The 17,331-nt window shown below is 49.8% G+C and overlaps 2 protein-coding genes across 3 annotated transcripts in view; both read right to left on the bottom strand.

Moving 5' to 3' along the window:
• Positions 1-5,905, bottom strand: part of LOC116955726 (protocadherin Fat 4-like) — a 68,223-nt gene extending 62,318 nt beyond the window's left edge. The window contains exon 1 of the mRNA XM_032976992.2: positions 5,073-5,905. Coding sequence (XP_032832883.2) covers positions 5,073-5,249 — 177 coding nt within the window. The 5' untranslated portion in view covers positions 5,250-5,905. The remainder of the gene's footprint in view (positions 1-5,072) is intronic.
• A 7,876-nt stretch (positions 5,906-13,781) lies between these two features.
• Positions 13,782-17,331, bottom strand: part of RGN (regucalcin) — a 33,618-nt gene continuing 30,068 nt past the window's right edge. For both annotated transcript variants that reach the window (XM_032976917.2, XM_032976918.2), the window contains 2 exons: positions 16,309-16,463; positions 13,782-14,099 (listed from right to left, as the gene is read on the bottom strand). In XM_032976917.2, coding sequence (XP_032832808.1) covers positions 14,049-14,099; positions 16,309-16,463 — 206 coding nt within the window. In that variant the 3' untranslated portion in view covers positions 13,782-14,048. The remainder of the gene's footprint in view (positions 14,100-16,308; positions 16,464-17,331) is intronic.

Raw genomic sequence — 17,331 nt, 5'->3', positions numbered from 1 at the left:
GAACCCACTTTAATCCCAACTCGGTCTATACGAGTCCATAGAGGTCTGTGTACAAGTCATCATTTACCCAGATGACAACATCAACTCTGTGTACATGAGAACCCACTTTAATCCCAACTCGGTCTATACGAGTCTATAGAGGTCTGTGTACAAGTCGTCATTTACCCAGATGACAACATCAACTCTGTGTACATGAGAACCCACTTTAATCCCAACTCGGTCTATACGAGTCTATAGAGGTCTGTGTACAAGTCATCATTTACCCAGATGGCAACATTAACTCTGTGTACATGAGAATCCACTTTAATCCCAACTCGGTCTATACGAGTCCATAGAGGTCTGTGTACAAGTCATCATTTACCCAGATGGCAACATCAACTCTGTGTACATGAGAATCCACTTTAATCCCAACTCGGTCTATACGAGTCCATAGAGGTCTGTGTACAAGTCGTCATGCACCCAGATGGCAACATCAACTCTGTGTACATGAGAATCCACTTTAATCCCAACTCGGTCTATACGAGTCTATAGAGGTCTGTGTACAAGTCATCATTTACCCAGATGACAACATCAACTCTGTGTACATGAGAACCCACTTTAATCCCACCTCGGTCTATACGAGTCTATAGAGGTCTGTGTACAAGTCGTCATTTACCCAGATGGCAACATCAACTCTGTGTACATGAGAATCCACTTTAATCCCAACTCGGTCTATACGAGTCTATAGACGTCTGTGTACAAGTCGTCATTTACCCAGATGGCAACATCAACTCTGTGTACATGAGAATCCACTTTAATCCCAACTCGGTCTATACGAGTCTATAGAAGTCTGTGTACAAGTCGTCATTTACCCAGATGGCAACATCAACTCTGTGTACATGAGAATCCACTTTAATCCCAACTCGGCCTATACGAGTCCATAGAGGTCTGTGTACAAGTCGTCATTTACCCAGATGGCAACATCAACTCTGTGTACATGAGAATCCACTTTAATCCCAACTCGATCCATACGAGTCTATAGAGGTCTGTGTACAAGTCATCATTTACCCAGATGACAACATCAACTCTGTGTACATGAGAACCCACTTTAATCCCAACTCGGTCTATACGAGTCTATAGAGGTCTGTGTACAAGTCGTCATTTACCCAGATGACAACATCAACTCTGTGTACATGAGAATCCACTTTAATCCCAACTCGGTCTATACGAGTCTATAGAGGTCTGTGTACAAGTCGTCATTTACCCAGATGGCAACATCAACTCTGTGTACATGAGAATCCACTTTAATCCCAACTCGGTCTATACGAGTCTATAGAGATCTGTGTACAAGTCGTCATTTACCCAGATGGCAACATCAACTCTGTGTACATGAGAATCCACTTTAATCCCAACTCGGTCTATACGAGTCTATAGAGGTCTGTGTACAAGTCGTCATTTACCCAGATGACAACATCAACTCTGTGTACATGAGAACCCACTTTAATCCCAACTCGGTCTATACGAGTCTATAGAGGTCTGTGTACAAGTCGTCATTTACCCAGATGGCAACATCAACTCTGTGTACATGAGAATCCACTTTAATCCCAACTCGGTCTATACGAGTCTATAGAGGTCTGTGTACAAGTCGTCATTTACCCAGATGGCAACATCAACTCTGTGTATATGAGAATCCACTTTAATCCCAACTCGGTCTATACGAGTCTATAGAGGTCTGTGTACAAGTCGTCATTTACCCAGATGGCAACATCAACTCTGTGTATATGAGAATCCACTTTAATCCCAACTCGGTCTATACGAGTCTATAGAGGTCTGTGTACAAGTCGTCATTTACCCAGATGGCAACATCAACTCTGTGTACATGAGAATCCACTTTAATCCCAACTCGGTCTATACGAGTCTATATAGGTCTGTGTACAAGTCGTCATTTACCCAGATGACAACATCAACTCTGTGTACATGAGAACCCACTTTAATCCCAACTCGGTCTATACGAGTCTATAGAGGTCTGTGTACAAGTCGTCATTTACCCAGATGGCAACATCAACTCTGTGTACATGAGAATCCACTTTAATCCCAACTCGGTCTATACGAGTCTATAGAGGTCTGTGTACAAGTCGTCATTTACCCAGATGGCAACATCAACTCTGTGTATATGAGAATCCACTTTAATCCCAACTCGGTCTATACGAGTCTATAGAGGTCTGTGTACAAGTCGTCATTTACCCAGATGGCAACATCAACTCTGTGTATATGAGAATCCACTTTAATCCCAACTCGGTCTATACGAGTCTATAGAGGTCTGTGTACAAGTCGTCATTTACCCAGATGACACCATCTGGGTAGCCGCCGCTGTCACCGCTTGTTTCACGCGTAAGTAACAACGACGCCGCGTGTCTTCCCTCGCACTGCGCTCTCTCTCTCTCTCTCGAGAATGAGATTGTGCGAAATACACTGTTTGAAGATGTTATTTGATAATTATGCAATGAACAAAATGATCTCAAAAAGTCAATCGCCGATGGTCAATTTCACCTTATGAACACCTTATGACGCTGCCTCTCTTTGTATCTAGACTATGCCAATACTGGCTATATTAAAGAATATATTTTGGTTACATTTATATAATTCAAACAAAAAAAACGTGGTAAAAAACATTCGTAGACCCTTTTAGTTTCCGTAGGCCCCAGGCACAGTGCATTATGTGGCCTATAAGATAACACGGCCCTGGTGGGTGGGTGAGAGGGTGAGTGGGTGGCTGGCTGGATGAGTGGGTGACTGGGTGAGTGATAGAGTGGCTGGTGAGTGGGTGAATGAATGAATGAGTGGGTGGCTCTGTGAGTGAGTGGGTGAATGAATGAGTGGGTGACTGGGTGAGTTGCTGGATGGGTGAGTGGGTGAATGAAAGAGTGGTGAATGAGTGAGTGAATAGATGAGTGAGTGAGTAGATGGGTGAGTGAGTGGGTGAATGAAGGAGTGGGTGGCTGGCTGGGTGAGCGAGTGGGCGGGTGGGTGAATGAGTGAGTGGGTGACTGGGTGAGTGAGCGCGTGGCTGGGTGAGTGAGTGACTGAGTGGGTGAATGAAAGAGTGGGTGGCTGGGTGAGTGAGTGGGTGGGTGAATGAGTGAGTGGGTGACTGGGTGAGTGAGCGAATGGCTGGGTGAGTGAGTGGGTGAATGAATGATTGGGTGGCTCGGTGAGTGAGTGGGTGAATGAATGAGTGGGTGACTGGGTGAGTGAGTGAATAACTGGCTGGGTGAGTGGGTGAATGAAAGAGTGGGTGAATGAGTGAGTGAGTGGCTGGGTGAGTGAGTGAGTGGGTGATTGGGTGAGTGAGCGAGTGGCTGAGTGAGTGAGTTGGGTGAATGAATGAGTGGGTGGCTCGGTGAGTGAGTGGGTGAATGAATTAGTGGGTGGCTGGGTGAGTGAGTGAGTAGCTAGCGGGGTGAGTGGGTGAATGAAAGAGTGGGTGAATGAGTGAGTGAGTGGATGGGTGAGTGAGTGAGTGGATGATTGGGTGAGTGAGCGAGTGGCTGAGTGAGTGAGTTGAGTGAATGAATGAGTGGGTGGCTCGGTGAATGAATGAGTGGGTGGCTCGGTGAGTGAGTGGGTGAATGAATGAGTGGGTGGCTGGGTGAGTGTGTGAGTGCATGAGTGGGTGAATGAAAGAGTGGGTGGCTGGGTAACGGAGTGGGTGGGTGAATGAGTGAGTGGGTGAGTGGGCGAGTGGCTGGCTCGGTGAGTGAGTGGGTGAATGAATGAGTGGGTGAATGAATGAGTGGGTAGCTCGGTGAGTGAGTGGGTGAATGAATGAATGAGTGACTGGGTGAGTGAGCGAGTGGGTGAATGAGTGAGCGGGTGACTGGGTGAGTGAGTGAGTAAGTGAAAGAGTGGGTGGCTGGGTAACGGAGTGGGTGGGTGAATGAGTGAGTGGGTGAGTGGGCGAGTGGCTGGCTCGGTGAGTGAGTGGGTGAATGAATGAGTGGGTGAATGAATGAGTGGGTAGCTCGGTGAGTGAGTGGGTGAATGAATGAATGAGTGACTGGGTGAGTGAGCGAGTGGGTGAATGAGTGAGCGGGTGACTGGGTGAGTGAGTGAGTAAGTGAATGAGTGGGTGGCTGGCTGGCTGGGTGAGCGAGTGGGTGAATGAGCGAGTGGGTGAATGAGTGAGTGGCTGGGTGAGTGAGCGAGTGGGTGAATGAGTGAGTGACTGGCTGGGTGAGTGAGTGAATGAATGAGTGGGTGACTGGGTGAGTGAGTGGGTGAATGAGTGAGCGGGTGACTGAGTGGGTGGCTGTCTGGGTGAGCGAGTGGGTGAATGAGTGAGCGGGTGAATGAGTGAGCGGGTGACTGAGTGGGTGGCTGGCTGGGTGAGCGAGTGGGTGAATGAGTGAGCGGGTGACTGGGTGACTGAGTGAGTGGCTGGCTGGGTGAGTGAGTGATTGGCTGGGTGAGTGAGTGGCTGGCTGGGTGAGCGAGTGGGTGAATGAGTGAGCGGGTGAGTGAGTGGGTGAATGAATGAGTGGGTGACTGGGTGACTGAGTGAGTGGCTATCTGGGTGTACGAGTGGGTGAATGAGTGAGCGGGTGACTGGATGACTGAGTGGGTGACTGGGTGAGCGAGTGGGTGAATGAGTGAGCGGGTGAGTGAGTGGGTGAAGAAATGAGTGGGTGACTGGGTGACTGAGTGAGTGGCTGTCTAGGTTAGCGAGTGGGTGAATGAGTGAGTGGCTGTCTGGGTGAGCGAGTGGGTGGCTGTCTGGGTGAGCGAGTGGGTGAATGAATGAGTGGGTGACTGGGTGAGCGAGTGGGTGGCTGTCTGGGTGAGCGAGTGGGTGAATGAGTGAGCGGGTGAGTGAGTGGGTGAAGGAATGAGTGGGTGACTGGGTGACTGAGTGAGTGGCTGTCTAGGTTAGCGAGTGGGTGAATGAGTGAGTGGCTGTCTGGGTGAGCGAGTGGGTGGCTGTCTGGGTGAGCGAGTGGGTGAATGAATGAGTGGGTGACTGGGTGAGCGAGTGGGTGGCTGTCTGGGTGAGCGAGTGGGTGAATGAGTGAGCGGGTGACTGGGTGAGAACTCACCACCAGCAGCAGCGGCATGAGCAGCAGAGCGGCGAGCCACGCGAGCGGCGAGCGGCTCCCCATCGGCGTGTCGGGAGAGAGGCGACGAAGACGACGACGTTCGACGTGGAACGCCTCCGGCATCCCGCGGGAACTCCTCAACCGAGCCTCTTGTGAGACCGCGACCGGGCCACCCATTCATCGAGACGCCAACTATTTGTGTTGTTATTGCTGTTGTTGTTGATTAATTTGAATGGATCGCAAGAGAGTGTGACCCCCGCGAAGACACCGAACAACAACACCGACAAACAAAATGCCAAAGCGAGCGGGCCGGGGGGGGGTGGGTGGCAATCCGGTCCACGTGCTCCGTGGGTAGAACTGTGATCGTTGTGAAGTTCAAAGCAACTTGACGCGCAGCGCCGCGTGGCGAGATGGAGAGAGGCGACGGTGACGTCGGGGAGGGGAGCGAAAGCTTCTTCTTCTTGTTGTTGTTGTTGACCTTTGCAGGTTGGAGAGAGGGCACGAGATGGCAGTGGCGGTGGTGGTGCTGATGGTGATGATGGTGCGCTCCTTGTTGGGAGAGGAGCAAGACTGCGTAACACCTCCAATCACCCCACCCACCTCCTCCTCCTCCGTGGGGAGACCGAGCGAGAGCGGCGAAGCCTGAACGCAGGGAATCGACGGCGGCTGTGGATATCGCTTACAGGGGAGGCCACCTGGCCCCGCCACCGCTCACGGGGGATGGGGGGGGGAAGGCCGTGCGGAGATCGAATGGCTCGGGGTTTGTGCATCAGCATCCAACTGAGCTAGCGCTGCTCTTTCTAGAGCAGTTAGAAACCTCCCTCGCCCCCCCTCTCCCCCCCCCCCTTCTCTCTCCTCCCTCTCTCTACCCCCTTTCTCTCTCTACCCCCTCTCCCCCCCCTCTCCCCCCTCTCTCTCTACCCTCCCTCTCTCTCTCTACCCCCTCTCTCTCTCTACCCCCTCTCTCTCTCTCTCCCCCCTCTCTCTCTCCACCCCCTCTCACTCTCTACCCCCCTCTCTCTCTCTCTCTACCCCCTCTCTCTCTCTCTACCCCCCTCTCTCTCTCTACCCCCTCTCTCTCTAACCCCCTCTCTCTACCCCACCTCTCTCTCTACCCCCCCCTCTCTCTACCCCCCCCTCTCCCTACCCCCTCTCTCTCTACCCCCTCTCTCTCTACCCCCCCCTCTCTCTCTACCCCCCCCCATCTCTCTACCCCCCCTCTCTCTACCCCCCCTCTCTCTACCCCCCTCTCTCTACCCCCTCTCTCTCTCTCTACCCCCTCTCTCTCTCTCTACCCCCTCTCTCTCTACCCCCCCTTCTCCCTACCCCCTCTCTCTCTACCCCCCTCTCTCTCTACCCCCCCCGCCTCTCTCTCTACCCCCTCTCTCTACCCCCTCTCTCTCTACCCCCTCTCTCTTTCTACCCCCTCTCTCTCTACCCCCCCCCTCTCCCTACCCCCTCTCTCTACCCCCCCTCTCTACCCCCTCTCTCTCTCTCTCTACCCCCTCTCTCTCTACCCCCCTCTTTCTCTACCCCCCCTCTCTCTCTACCCCCCCCCCTCTCTCTCTACCCCCTCTCTCTTTCTATCCCCTCTCTCTCTACCCCCCTCTCTCTCTACCCCCTCTCTCTACCCCCTCTCTCTCTCTACCCCCCTCTCTCTCTACCCCCTCTCTCTCTCTACCCCCCCCCCTCTCTCTCTACCCCCCCCCCCTCTCTCTCTCTACCCCCTCTCTCTCTCTACCCCCCCCCCTCTCTCTACCCCCTCTCTCTCTCTACCCCCCCCTCTCTCTACCCCCCCCTCTCTCTACCCCCCCTCTCTCTCTACCCCCCTCTCTCTCTACCCCCCCCCCCATCTCTCTCTACCCCCTCTCTCTTTCTACCCCCCCTTCTCTCTTTCTACCCCCTCTCTCCCCACTCTATGTCTACGTTCCCCCTCCCTCTCCCGTCCCTCCCTCTCCCGTCCCTCCCTGTCTGCCCCCAGTCTGTCACTCACGCACACAAACTCAGAGGCCAAGAAGGGGTGGTGGTCTCCTGGCAACAGTGCCCGCTATTCACCATCCCCCAGGGCGCACGCACACAACAATAGCGCGAGCGGGAGTTGACTTGGATTTTATTTTGATATTAATTACACACTTTAATTTAACTTGCCCTGTTGTCTGCTGGGATTTTTTTTATTTTCTCTTAAGTCTTTGACGCTTATTATCTTCGGATCTACGAAGCCGAACGAGCTGCAATTGTTGAGCGCACAAAGACTCGTTTTCGTCTCACGTGGCGATTCAAGATTTGCGATTAAAGAACCGGTCCAGATCCCACCGATCCTGGTTTTTTTTTACTTATTTTGTATTGCACTATGTGGAATATATTACAACTATCCAGACAATAAAGAACAATTGTTATTGTCTGGATTGAGATCTTAGAATTAATATGTACGTATGGAATTTTTTTTGTTACAGATTAACATAAAAACATTTTTTTTAAGTAACTGATAAACACCAAGTTTTTTCAATGCGCACACTTTTATAACCACTCAAAAGTAGAAAATAAATTGTTTTTACTCTAGAATTAATCGCGTTTGATGTGCTGAATAAAAGTGGGGGGCTTGCATTAATGGGAATTAAAGACATCGAAAGGAAGCCACCCACTTGTATTCATCACGTAAAATGTAATACATCCCGAGGTCAAAGCAATTTATCTTCAACTTTTGAGTGCAAATAAAAAGCGTGCGCGCATTGCAAAACTAGTTTTTTTTACCATTTGTTTGTTTGTTATTCAATCGCAAATTGACCACAGGCACGTTAAGTGCAACAACTACTTTGTTTCATCAAACCCTATACCAGTGCCGGAATGTCCTAGGAGCAAAAGTAGCTACACTATGTGGAGCTGCTGCTACACGTGTAGCTGCTGCTGCTACACGTGTTGCTGCTACACGTGTAGCTGCTGCTGCTGCTACACGTGTAGCTGTTGCTGCTGCTACACGTGTAGCTGCTGCTGCTACACGTGTAGCTGCTGCTGCTGCACGTGTAGCTGCTGCTGCTACACGTGTAGTTGCTGCTACATATGTAGTTGCTGCTACATATGTAGTAGCTACGGGCCCCGCACTTTCAAGGGCCCCGCGCTAAATGCTTTCAAGCTGTCAATTCCTGTTCAGTGATTCTTCACTTGCTCTATTACTATAGTATTATACCGCCTTCAACTTTTATGAACGACTGGGTGTTTAAGGTTAGCGATTTGTTGTATTATCTTGCTGTATAGCAAATGAAAAAAATACAATTACTTTAATATGCAACTAAAAAAATTATTGCGTTTTTTTATTTTAGGGACCCTTTGTAACATATGCTACGGGTCCCGCACTAGCTCAATCCGACACTGCCCTACACGTTAACATTGTACATTTTATATTCTTGGTTCTTTCGGTAAAGTCACGTAGAAGGGAAACAATAAAATAATAAAAATATAAAACAATTATTGTTCCCCTTCTACGTGACTTTACCGAAAGAAACAAGAATATGAATCCCTGCAGTCACGAAAGCTTTAAATAAAAATTGCAAATTTAGTTTAACGGGTGCAAGGCTGCAGTAGAGGTTACATAAGAAGAACCGCTGCTTTAAAGAGTCTCCAGTGGCAGGGTCTCAGGGCAGCACTGAACCGGGGCTTCATTCACCACCACCGCCGCCACCCATCGTCGTTAAAGGGGTCACCACCGCGGCTATGGGGAGACCCCTAGCGTCGTAGCAACACTGCCCATAGACTCAGCACTGCACCATAGACTCAACACTACCAATAGACTCAACACTGCCCATAGACTCAACACTGCCCATAGACTCAACACTGCCCATAGACTCAACACTACCCATATACTTAACACTACCCATAGACTCAACACTGCACCATAGACTCAACACTGCCCATAGACTCAACACTGCCCATAGACTCAACACTGCCCATAGACTCAACACTGCACCATAAACTCAATACTGCCCATAGACTCAACACTACCCATAGACTTAACACTGCCCATAGATTCTAGATTCAAAGCTTTCGTGACTGCTAGGATCCATACTCTTTGGTTCTATTGGGTAAAGTCACGTGGGTAAAGTAGGTGACTTTACCCAATAGAACCAAAGAGTATACTGCCCATAGACTCAACACTGCACCACAGACTCAACACTGCCCATAGACTCAACACTGCCCATAGACTCAACACTACCCATAGACTCAACACTACCCATAGACTCAACACTGCCCATAGACTCAACATTGCCCATAGACTCAACACTGCCCATAGACTCAACACTACCCATAGACTCAACACAGCCCATAGACTCAACACTGCCCATAGACTCAACACTGACCATAGACTCAACGCTGCCCATAGACTCAACGCTGCCCATAAACTCAACACTGCCCATAGACTCAACACTACCGATAGACTCAACACTACCGATAGACTCAACACTGCCCATAGACTCAACACTGCCCATAGACTCAACACTGCCCATAGACTCAACACTGCCCATAAACTCAACACTGCCCATAGACTCAACACTGCACGATAGACTCAACACTGCCCATAGACTCAACACTGCCCATAAACTCAACACTACCCATAGACTCAACACTGCACGATAGACTCAACACTGCCCATAGACTCAACACTGCCCATAAACTCAACACTACCCTTAGACTCAACACTGCACCATAGACTCAGCACTGCCCATAAACTCAACACTGCCCATAGATTCAACACTGCCCATAGACACAACACTGCCTGTAGACACAACACTGCCCATAGACTCAACACTGCCCATAGACTCAACACTGCCCATAGACTCAACACTGCCCATAAACTTAACACTACCCATAGACTCAACACTGCCCTAAGATTCTAGATTTAAAGCTTTCGTGACTGCTAGGATCCATACTCTTTGGTTCTATTGGGTAAAGTCACGTGGGTAAAGTAGGTGACTTTACCCAATAGAACCAAAGAGTATACTGCCCATAGACTCAACACTGCACCACAGACTCAACACGGCCCATAGACTCAACACTGCCCATAGACTCAACACTGCCCATAGACTCAACACTGCCCATAGACTCAACACCGCCCATAGACTCAACACTGCCCATATACTGAACGCTACCCATAGACTATAACTACCTAAAGACTCAATATTACCCATAGACTGACACTACCCAAAGACTCAACACTGCACCTCCGATGAGCACGGTTGGCTACGTACGGTGCTAAAGAAGTTCAACATACATGCAACATACGTGTGCCGAGTCGGAGATATGCAAAGGACACACACTGTCCGCTGATGTATGTTGTTATTTATATTCTCCGCCACGAATCTAATGACCCTTTAAAGTCAGCGGGTGGCAAGTGGAGTGTTGTTAACCATCACACCTCCGTTGTAGCCGCAGACCGCTGCGCTTTCTCAGTCTACGCCCTGGGGTGTCCGCGCAACCTGCCATGGGTTTGTGCAGTGGATGCGATTTTTAGCTCAAGGGTCCACCCTCAACCGCATCCACTGCACGAACCGTGGGCAGTAGCTGCGGGTGATACCTGATGCGCAAACGGACAAATTGAAACGAACTCTCCAGTCGTGGTGGGACTGTGGGTCATCTAGAACAGCGGTCAACAACCTTTTTGGCATCAGGGACCGGTTTCGTGGAAGATAATGTTTTCACGGATCCGGGGAGGGGGGTTCATTATTGGGTCTTTCCCCCTTTTCAAATAAGCTCTCCAGCGATGTTTTTTTTTACTCATTGTGGCTACTAGGGGGGCAGCTTGTGGGCTTACCAACACCACGTGACTGAGACAAGCGCGCAGTGCGGGAAAGAGGCGCGGAGGGAAAGTGGTAAATAATAAAATAATGGGGCCGGGCCACGCGCGGACTCACCGCTCCCACCTCCTGCTGCTGTGCGGCCTGGATCCTAACAGGCCACGGACCGGTACCGGTCCGCGGCCCCGGGGGTTTGGGACCCCTGATCTAGAACACCCGGGCAAATTATAACGGGCGCAATGCCAATCCTTCGCTTCTCAAAGCAGACACGCGTCGTCTCTGCTCTGCTTACACCGTACGTGGTCAACCGTGCTTATCGAAGGTGCAGGGAGAAGGGGGACACAATCGAAACGCAAAAAAGCAGTTCTAAAGAAATGAGTTTGTCAATCTGGATGATGATGGTGTGAAAGTGCATGGCTCCGAGTGGCTTCCCGATATCGGATCCACAGTGAATTTCTGCCCATGCCAATATCACATCTCGCCGCTGGGCGCCCCAGTGATGAGATGTTATTTGCCTCGCCGGGTATGCAGGAGGTTGTGGGTTCGATCCCGACCCTGGGCGCCTGCTGTATATTTTAGAGTTTGAGTGTCTCTCTCTCTCACCCCGTCGTCTTTTAGATTGTTCTCCCGGAGCTCCGGTTTTTCCCTGCACATTTAGAAACATGCATTTAGAGCATTTAGCTGCTCTAAAATTCCACGTAATAAGCCACTTGATTGGGTTACCATTTGTATACTATACTATTTTTATTTTACCAGGTAAGGCCCACTGAGCTATGTAGCTCTCTTTTTTTCAGAAGCGACCTGGCCACAAATGATAGCTCAACGTAGTGGCTTATCATGTGGACACTTATAGCAGCCAAATACTCGAAACGCACGTTTCTAAATGTGGAGGAGAAAACCGGAGGACCTGGAGAAAAATCCACGCGACCGCAGGGAGAGAGAAAGACACGCAAACTCCAAATATACAGCAGCAGGCGTCAGGGTCGGGATCGAACCCACCGACCTCCTGCATACCAGGCGAGGTAGTTAACATCTCCTAGCCACCGTGGCCAGGTCGCTTTTGAATAAGAGCTACGTAGCTCAGTGGGGCCTTAGCTGGTAAAATAAAAAAAATATTTCATGACGAAGTTAGCGTAGCACACCATGATTAAAAATAAATATCTGCTGTGAAAACCCACGTGTGAAATTTGCAGGGTTTTTATTCACAAAAACGAGATAAGTGGGGACGCTACGGATTAAACAAGTTAAACTGCTGTCATCGCTGGCGCTTGTCTTAACGGAATTTATCGAGCGACTTCACCAAGGCGCTTTACGGAGAATTAAGAGCGGTACAACAACGCGTGCGTGCATGTAATTGTGGTGACGAGGTGAATGAAGTAGACGAGAGGGAGCAATGAGGGGGGGGGGAGAGTCTGTGATGATGCGAGAATTTGGTGAAAGCGTAAATTGATGACAGTAAACGACAATGATGGTGAAAGAAGAGATGCGTCAAATCGCAGGTTAACACCCAAATTAAAGTAGTGGACTGTGCCTTTATTTGAAGCTTTCGTGACTGCAGGAATCCATACTCTTTAGTTCTTTCGGTAAAGTCACGTAGGTCGAATTTTTTTTAAAAAATATATATCACGACGTTTCGGCGTGATTTATTACACAACTGACGTGCTTGCGTGCGGGGATGGAATTCCTTTCCAGCTCAGACCCCGTCTGCTTGCCCTTCGCCACATATATAACGTCTTGTTGTAACAGCTCTCTCGCTGAATCTTCCTGGTTCAGGAGTACCACTGCTGGATTATTTTTTTTCCGCCTGAGGACGAGCGCTTGTGTTGCGATCGAAACGTCGTGATATATTATTTTTTATTTAATTTTTCAACCTACGTGACTTTACCGTAAGAATCAAAGAGTATAGCGCACTGCCAATAAAATACACGGCCTGACTCAAAACTCAACTAGCAATCAAAACCAGTGGAGAATACGACAGCACCACAATGGGGTCGGTGGGACCCTGGGTAGTTGAACAGTATCGCCAAAGTCAGACGCGTCTCCTGTAGGGACATCACCACAGGGCACTGTGGGTAATGTAGAGGAGTCTCCTGTAGAGACAATGACATCACCACAGGGCACTGTGGGTAATGTAGAGGAGTCTCCTGTAGAGACAATGACATCACCACAGGGCACTGTGGGTAATGTAGAGGAGTCTCCTGTAGTGACAATGACATCACCACAGGGCACTGTGGGTAATATAGAGGGGTCTTCTGTCGTGACAATGACATCACCACAGGGCCCTGTGGGTAATGTAGAGGGGTCTCCTGTAGACACAATGACATCACCACAGGGCACTCTGGGTAATGTAGAGGGGTTTCCTGTAGACCGACAGCTCCATGAGAGGCGACCGCTCAGTGTGCTCTCAGTCACCTACAAAGCCAAAGATCCCCTGTAAAGCCTTTAACAGCCTGTTGGGGCAAGTGCTGTTAGCGAACACCCGTGAAGGCTGGAACGGCACACGAGGGGGTGGGTGGCCAGTACCACTCCCACCCGTTTTGTCGCTTCCAATGCTATTGTTTACACACCACACCAGGTTCTCATTTAAAGTCGAGTTGACCTAGGGGAGGCCCAAGACCGGTTCAGATAATCGTCACTGGCCTTGGCCGTGAGCGGGAATCAAACTTAGGTTTGCGGGTTCGTAGCGTAGCACGCTAATCACTGCACTATCACTTCCTGCGACCACACCAATATAAACACCTACCTTGTAACCTCCACGAACTGAAGATTAAAAAAATATGAACCATACAGAGCTAGGTTGTGCGGAGCAGAGGGCATTGCTGCCAAATCAAATATTGTTCTGTACTTCTATGCTCCCTCCTTCACTGGCCCGGGTAGGACAAGGTTGTAACTGGTTGCAATAAACACATCATTAGACACGAAGGACACTTAACTACATTTTTTTATTTAAACGTAAATTTTTACTTCCCCGTCATTGCATGTAAATATAAATCACACATCATTACAACAGTCATCATCATAATCAATCATTGCTTTAATCCTAATTCGAATTTATAGTGCTACGATCGTCACACTCTGGCATTGTCAAGGATCGAGGTTCATCATTATTATAATGATAAGCCAAAATAATCATTATTCATGCGAATCATCACTGCTGCCATCCCATCGCAAGACGCCAGCGGGATGGGCGTTAACCCGCGTACTCAAAGGGTGCGCGACCTTTGACACCAAGTCCGGTGATCTGCAAAAAGAACACGGGGGGGGGGGGGGGGGAAACATATTACCATCATCTCCACATAATCATCGTCATCATCACTTCGGCCAATCCACTGCTGGATGACCCCCCCCCCCTTACCCCCCCAATCCGAGCCATCTCGCAAGAACAAATGCTGAAACGGTGCAGCAAGAAGTGGGGAGAGACGCACGCCTGAGATAACTGGAATCGCGATGAGAGGCGAAAAGAGGACACGGATGCGTTGGACAGCGTACGGATGCGAGGGAGCATCGGAGCGACCGTTAAGCAAAGTGGGCTCCTAGAATCAGAATGTTGTATTTATACTGCAGGAGAAATCCGATGAGCCACAAAGCTCTTTCGTCACAGACGTCATCCAGTGAGGGGCACGGGGTCAGGACGTTACAACACAGTACAAAAAAAACACGACGGGCAGCGCAGAGGTGCCGAAGGAACGCTGGCCGAGCGGTCGAGGCCACACCGACGGGCGCGGTCTCGGAAGAGACGGCGTCCGCCGCACACAGACAGAGACGGAGCGGTGGAATCGAATCGCGTTTGGCCGTGCGGTTGCTCGTGTCAACGCAGGGCCGTGGGAAGGTGGAGGCATCTCCGACGCCTCGGTGGATGCCCCCAACCTTGGCAGCGGATTGATCGTGACTTGACGACGGATGAATCGGAATCGTCGTCGCCCTGGTCCACGTTTTCCCCGACGCTTTGGCTCGCGGAGGTCTAAAGGACAGAGGGGCTCTCTTGCGTAGGCGCGTGGGCAGCCGATAAGTCGGGTATTGTGAGGATTGAGAGGACTTATGTGGCGATGAGATGTTAACTCGTTGGTTCGATCCCAACCCTGACGATGCCTGCTGTATATTTGGAGTCTGCGTCTCTCTCATCATCATCACGGTGGCTTGGAGATGTTAACTACCTCGCCTGGTATACAGGAGGTCGTGGGTTGGATCCTGACCCTGACGCCGCCTGTATATTTGGAGTTTGCGTGTCTCTCTTCCTGTGTCCGCGTGGATTTTTTCTCCGGGTCCTTCCGGTTTTTCCCTCCACATTTAGAATCAACGTCACGCGTTTAGAGTATTTGGCTGCTTATACATTTGCACATGATGACGATAAGCCCACTTCGTTGAGCTGTCATTTGTGATAGCCAGATCGCTTCTGAAACAGAGCTATGTAGCTCGGTAGGACCTCAACTGGTAAACCAAAAAGTAGCAAATGGACGAATTGGTGGCACACCGATGCAGCATAACACACCGGTCCTCATAAAACAGTCAAAAGTCTAGATTTGAATCGGCAAATGTCTATCAGTATTCTTGGTTATATCAGTAAAGTCACGTAGAATGGAAATAATAAAATAATACAAAATAAAACAATAAAATTCTCACGACGTTTTGATTGCAACACAAGCAATCACCATCACACATGATGATGGTGATTGCTTGTGTTGCAACCGAAACGTCGAGAGAATTGTATTATTTCCCTTCTACGTGACTTTACCGAAAGAACCAAGAATATGAATCCCTGCAGTCACGAAAGCTTTAAAACGAAATATGTCTATCAGTCTTTAATTGACCCTGTCGCCAAGTTTGACTGAATTCGAAGGTTTATTCAGTCTACCATGGCTTGCTAAAAAAGGTCAACATTAACCGTTGATTTGGGTTTGCTGAATCGATAAACTGCCCGACCAAGTCTAGGGCACGAGGAGTCAAATCTTGCCTCTGGAATAACGGAGCCAGCCAATCGCCATCAGGGCGTGGGTGCTGTTGTACGACAACAGACCGCCCGCATCAACGTTCCGTCTTGACGACTGATTTTCACTCGCACCACCACAACCACCAGTTTACCACGTCGACTTTCGCGACCGATATCATCCATAATACACAAGAGACATCATCACATCTGCACCTATATTTAAGGAACGAAACAGGAGGATATCTCCACAATTCTGGCTGTTGTGCCTTTGCTCTCCAACACACCGGTGTGCTGTACTAGTGACAAATTGGCCACGTTCTGTTTACGTGACAACCCTTGCTAGTTGGCCGTGTCGGGCGGTGGCGGGTTTAACGACACACATTTATATATTAACCACCACCGCCGCACGATTTTCTAACCGGGGTTTGCGAATGGGGAAATAAATAATGAAGCATTTACAAATTTTCCCACGCCGGTACGTTCATACAGCATCGAGAGAGAGAGAGGGCAAAGGTGGCGGCACCTTGAAGACGTTCCCGGCCTGAGGCTCGCGCTCCAACCCGGCGGCGTCCAGGCCCTCGCAGGCCGACGTGACGAAGAGCTCCGAGTAGTCGGGGCCCCCGAAGCAGCAGGAGGTCGTCTTGGACACGGGCAGCTTCACCACCTGCAGGCGCTTGCCTGTGCACCGCCACCACCAACAGCATCAGCATCGTCATCAGCATCGTCACCATCACCACCAGCATCGTCACCATCACCACCAGCATCGTAATCATCATCATCACCACCACCACCATCATCATCACCAGCGTCGTCATCATCACCACCAGTGTTAATGTTACCAGAACCATCGTCGTTGTCATCACCACCAGCACTAGCGTCAAGATCGGCATAACATCGTCATCATCATCACAACCAGCGTCATCATCATCACCACCATGACCACCAGCGTCAAGGTCGGCAGAATTATCGTCCTCGTCATCATCGTCACCACCACCAGCGTCAAGGTCAGCAGAGATCATCGTCATCATCACCACCATCACCAGCGGAATTATCAGCATCCTCGCCATCATCACCACCGCCAGCGTCATGGTCAGCAGAGATCATCGTCATCATCACCACCATCACCAGCGGAATTATCAGCATCCTCGCCATCATCACCACTGCCAGTGACAAGGTCAGAATCCTCATCACCACTACTACGAGCATCAATGTCGGAATCATCATTGTCATCATCGTCAAGGCATGATCAATATCATTGACAGAATAACGTCAACATCCACACCACACGCGACCAGACGAGACCTGCCGTTTCCACGCTGTTACTGACGATGACGCTAAGGATGATGTGATGGCGCTGCTGCAGATAACCATGATGATAACGATGACGACGATGATGTCAATGATACTGATGACAATGATGCTGACGTGGACGCTGCTGAAGACCATGACGCCGACGACTAGGACTCTAGGCACAACGGAATTTCAACGATAACAATGCTGGCGATGATGCTGATGACGTCGATGATGCTGATGACGTCGATGATAC

The sequence above is a fragment of the Petromyzon marinus genome, chromosome 61 (assembly GCF_048934315.1).
Source record: "Petromyzon marinus isolate PM22_M1 ecotype Great Lakes invasive population chromosome 61, UKy_Petmar_22M1.pri1.0, whole genome shotgun sequence".
In the NCBI taxonomy this organism is placed as follows: domain Eukaryota; kingdom Metazoa; phylum Chordata; class Hyperoartia; order Petromyzontiformes; family Petromyzontidae; genus Petromyzon; species Petromyzon marinus.
Note: the sequence above shows the minus strand (reverse complement) of the source record. Positions and strands in the feature narration are given on the sequence as shown.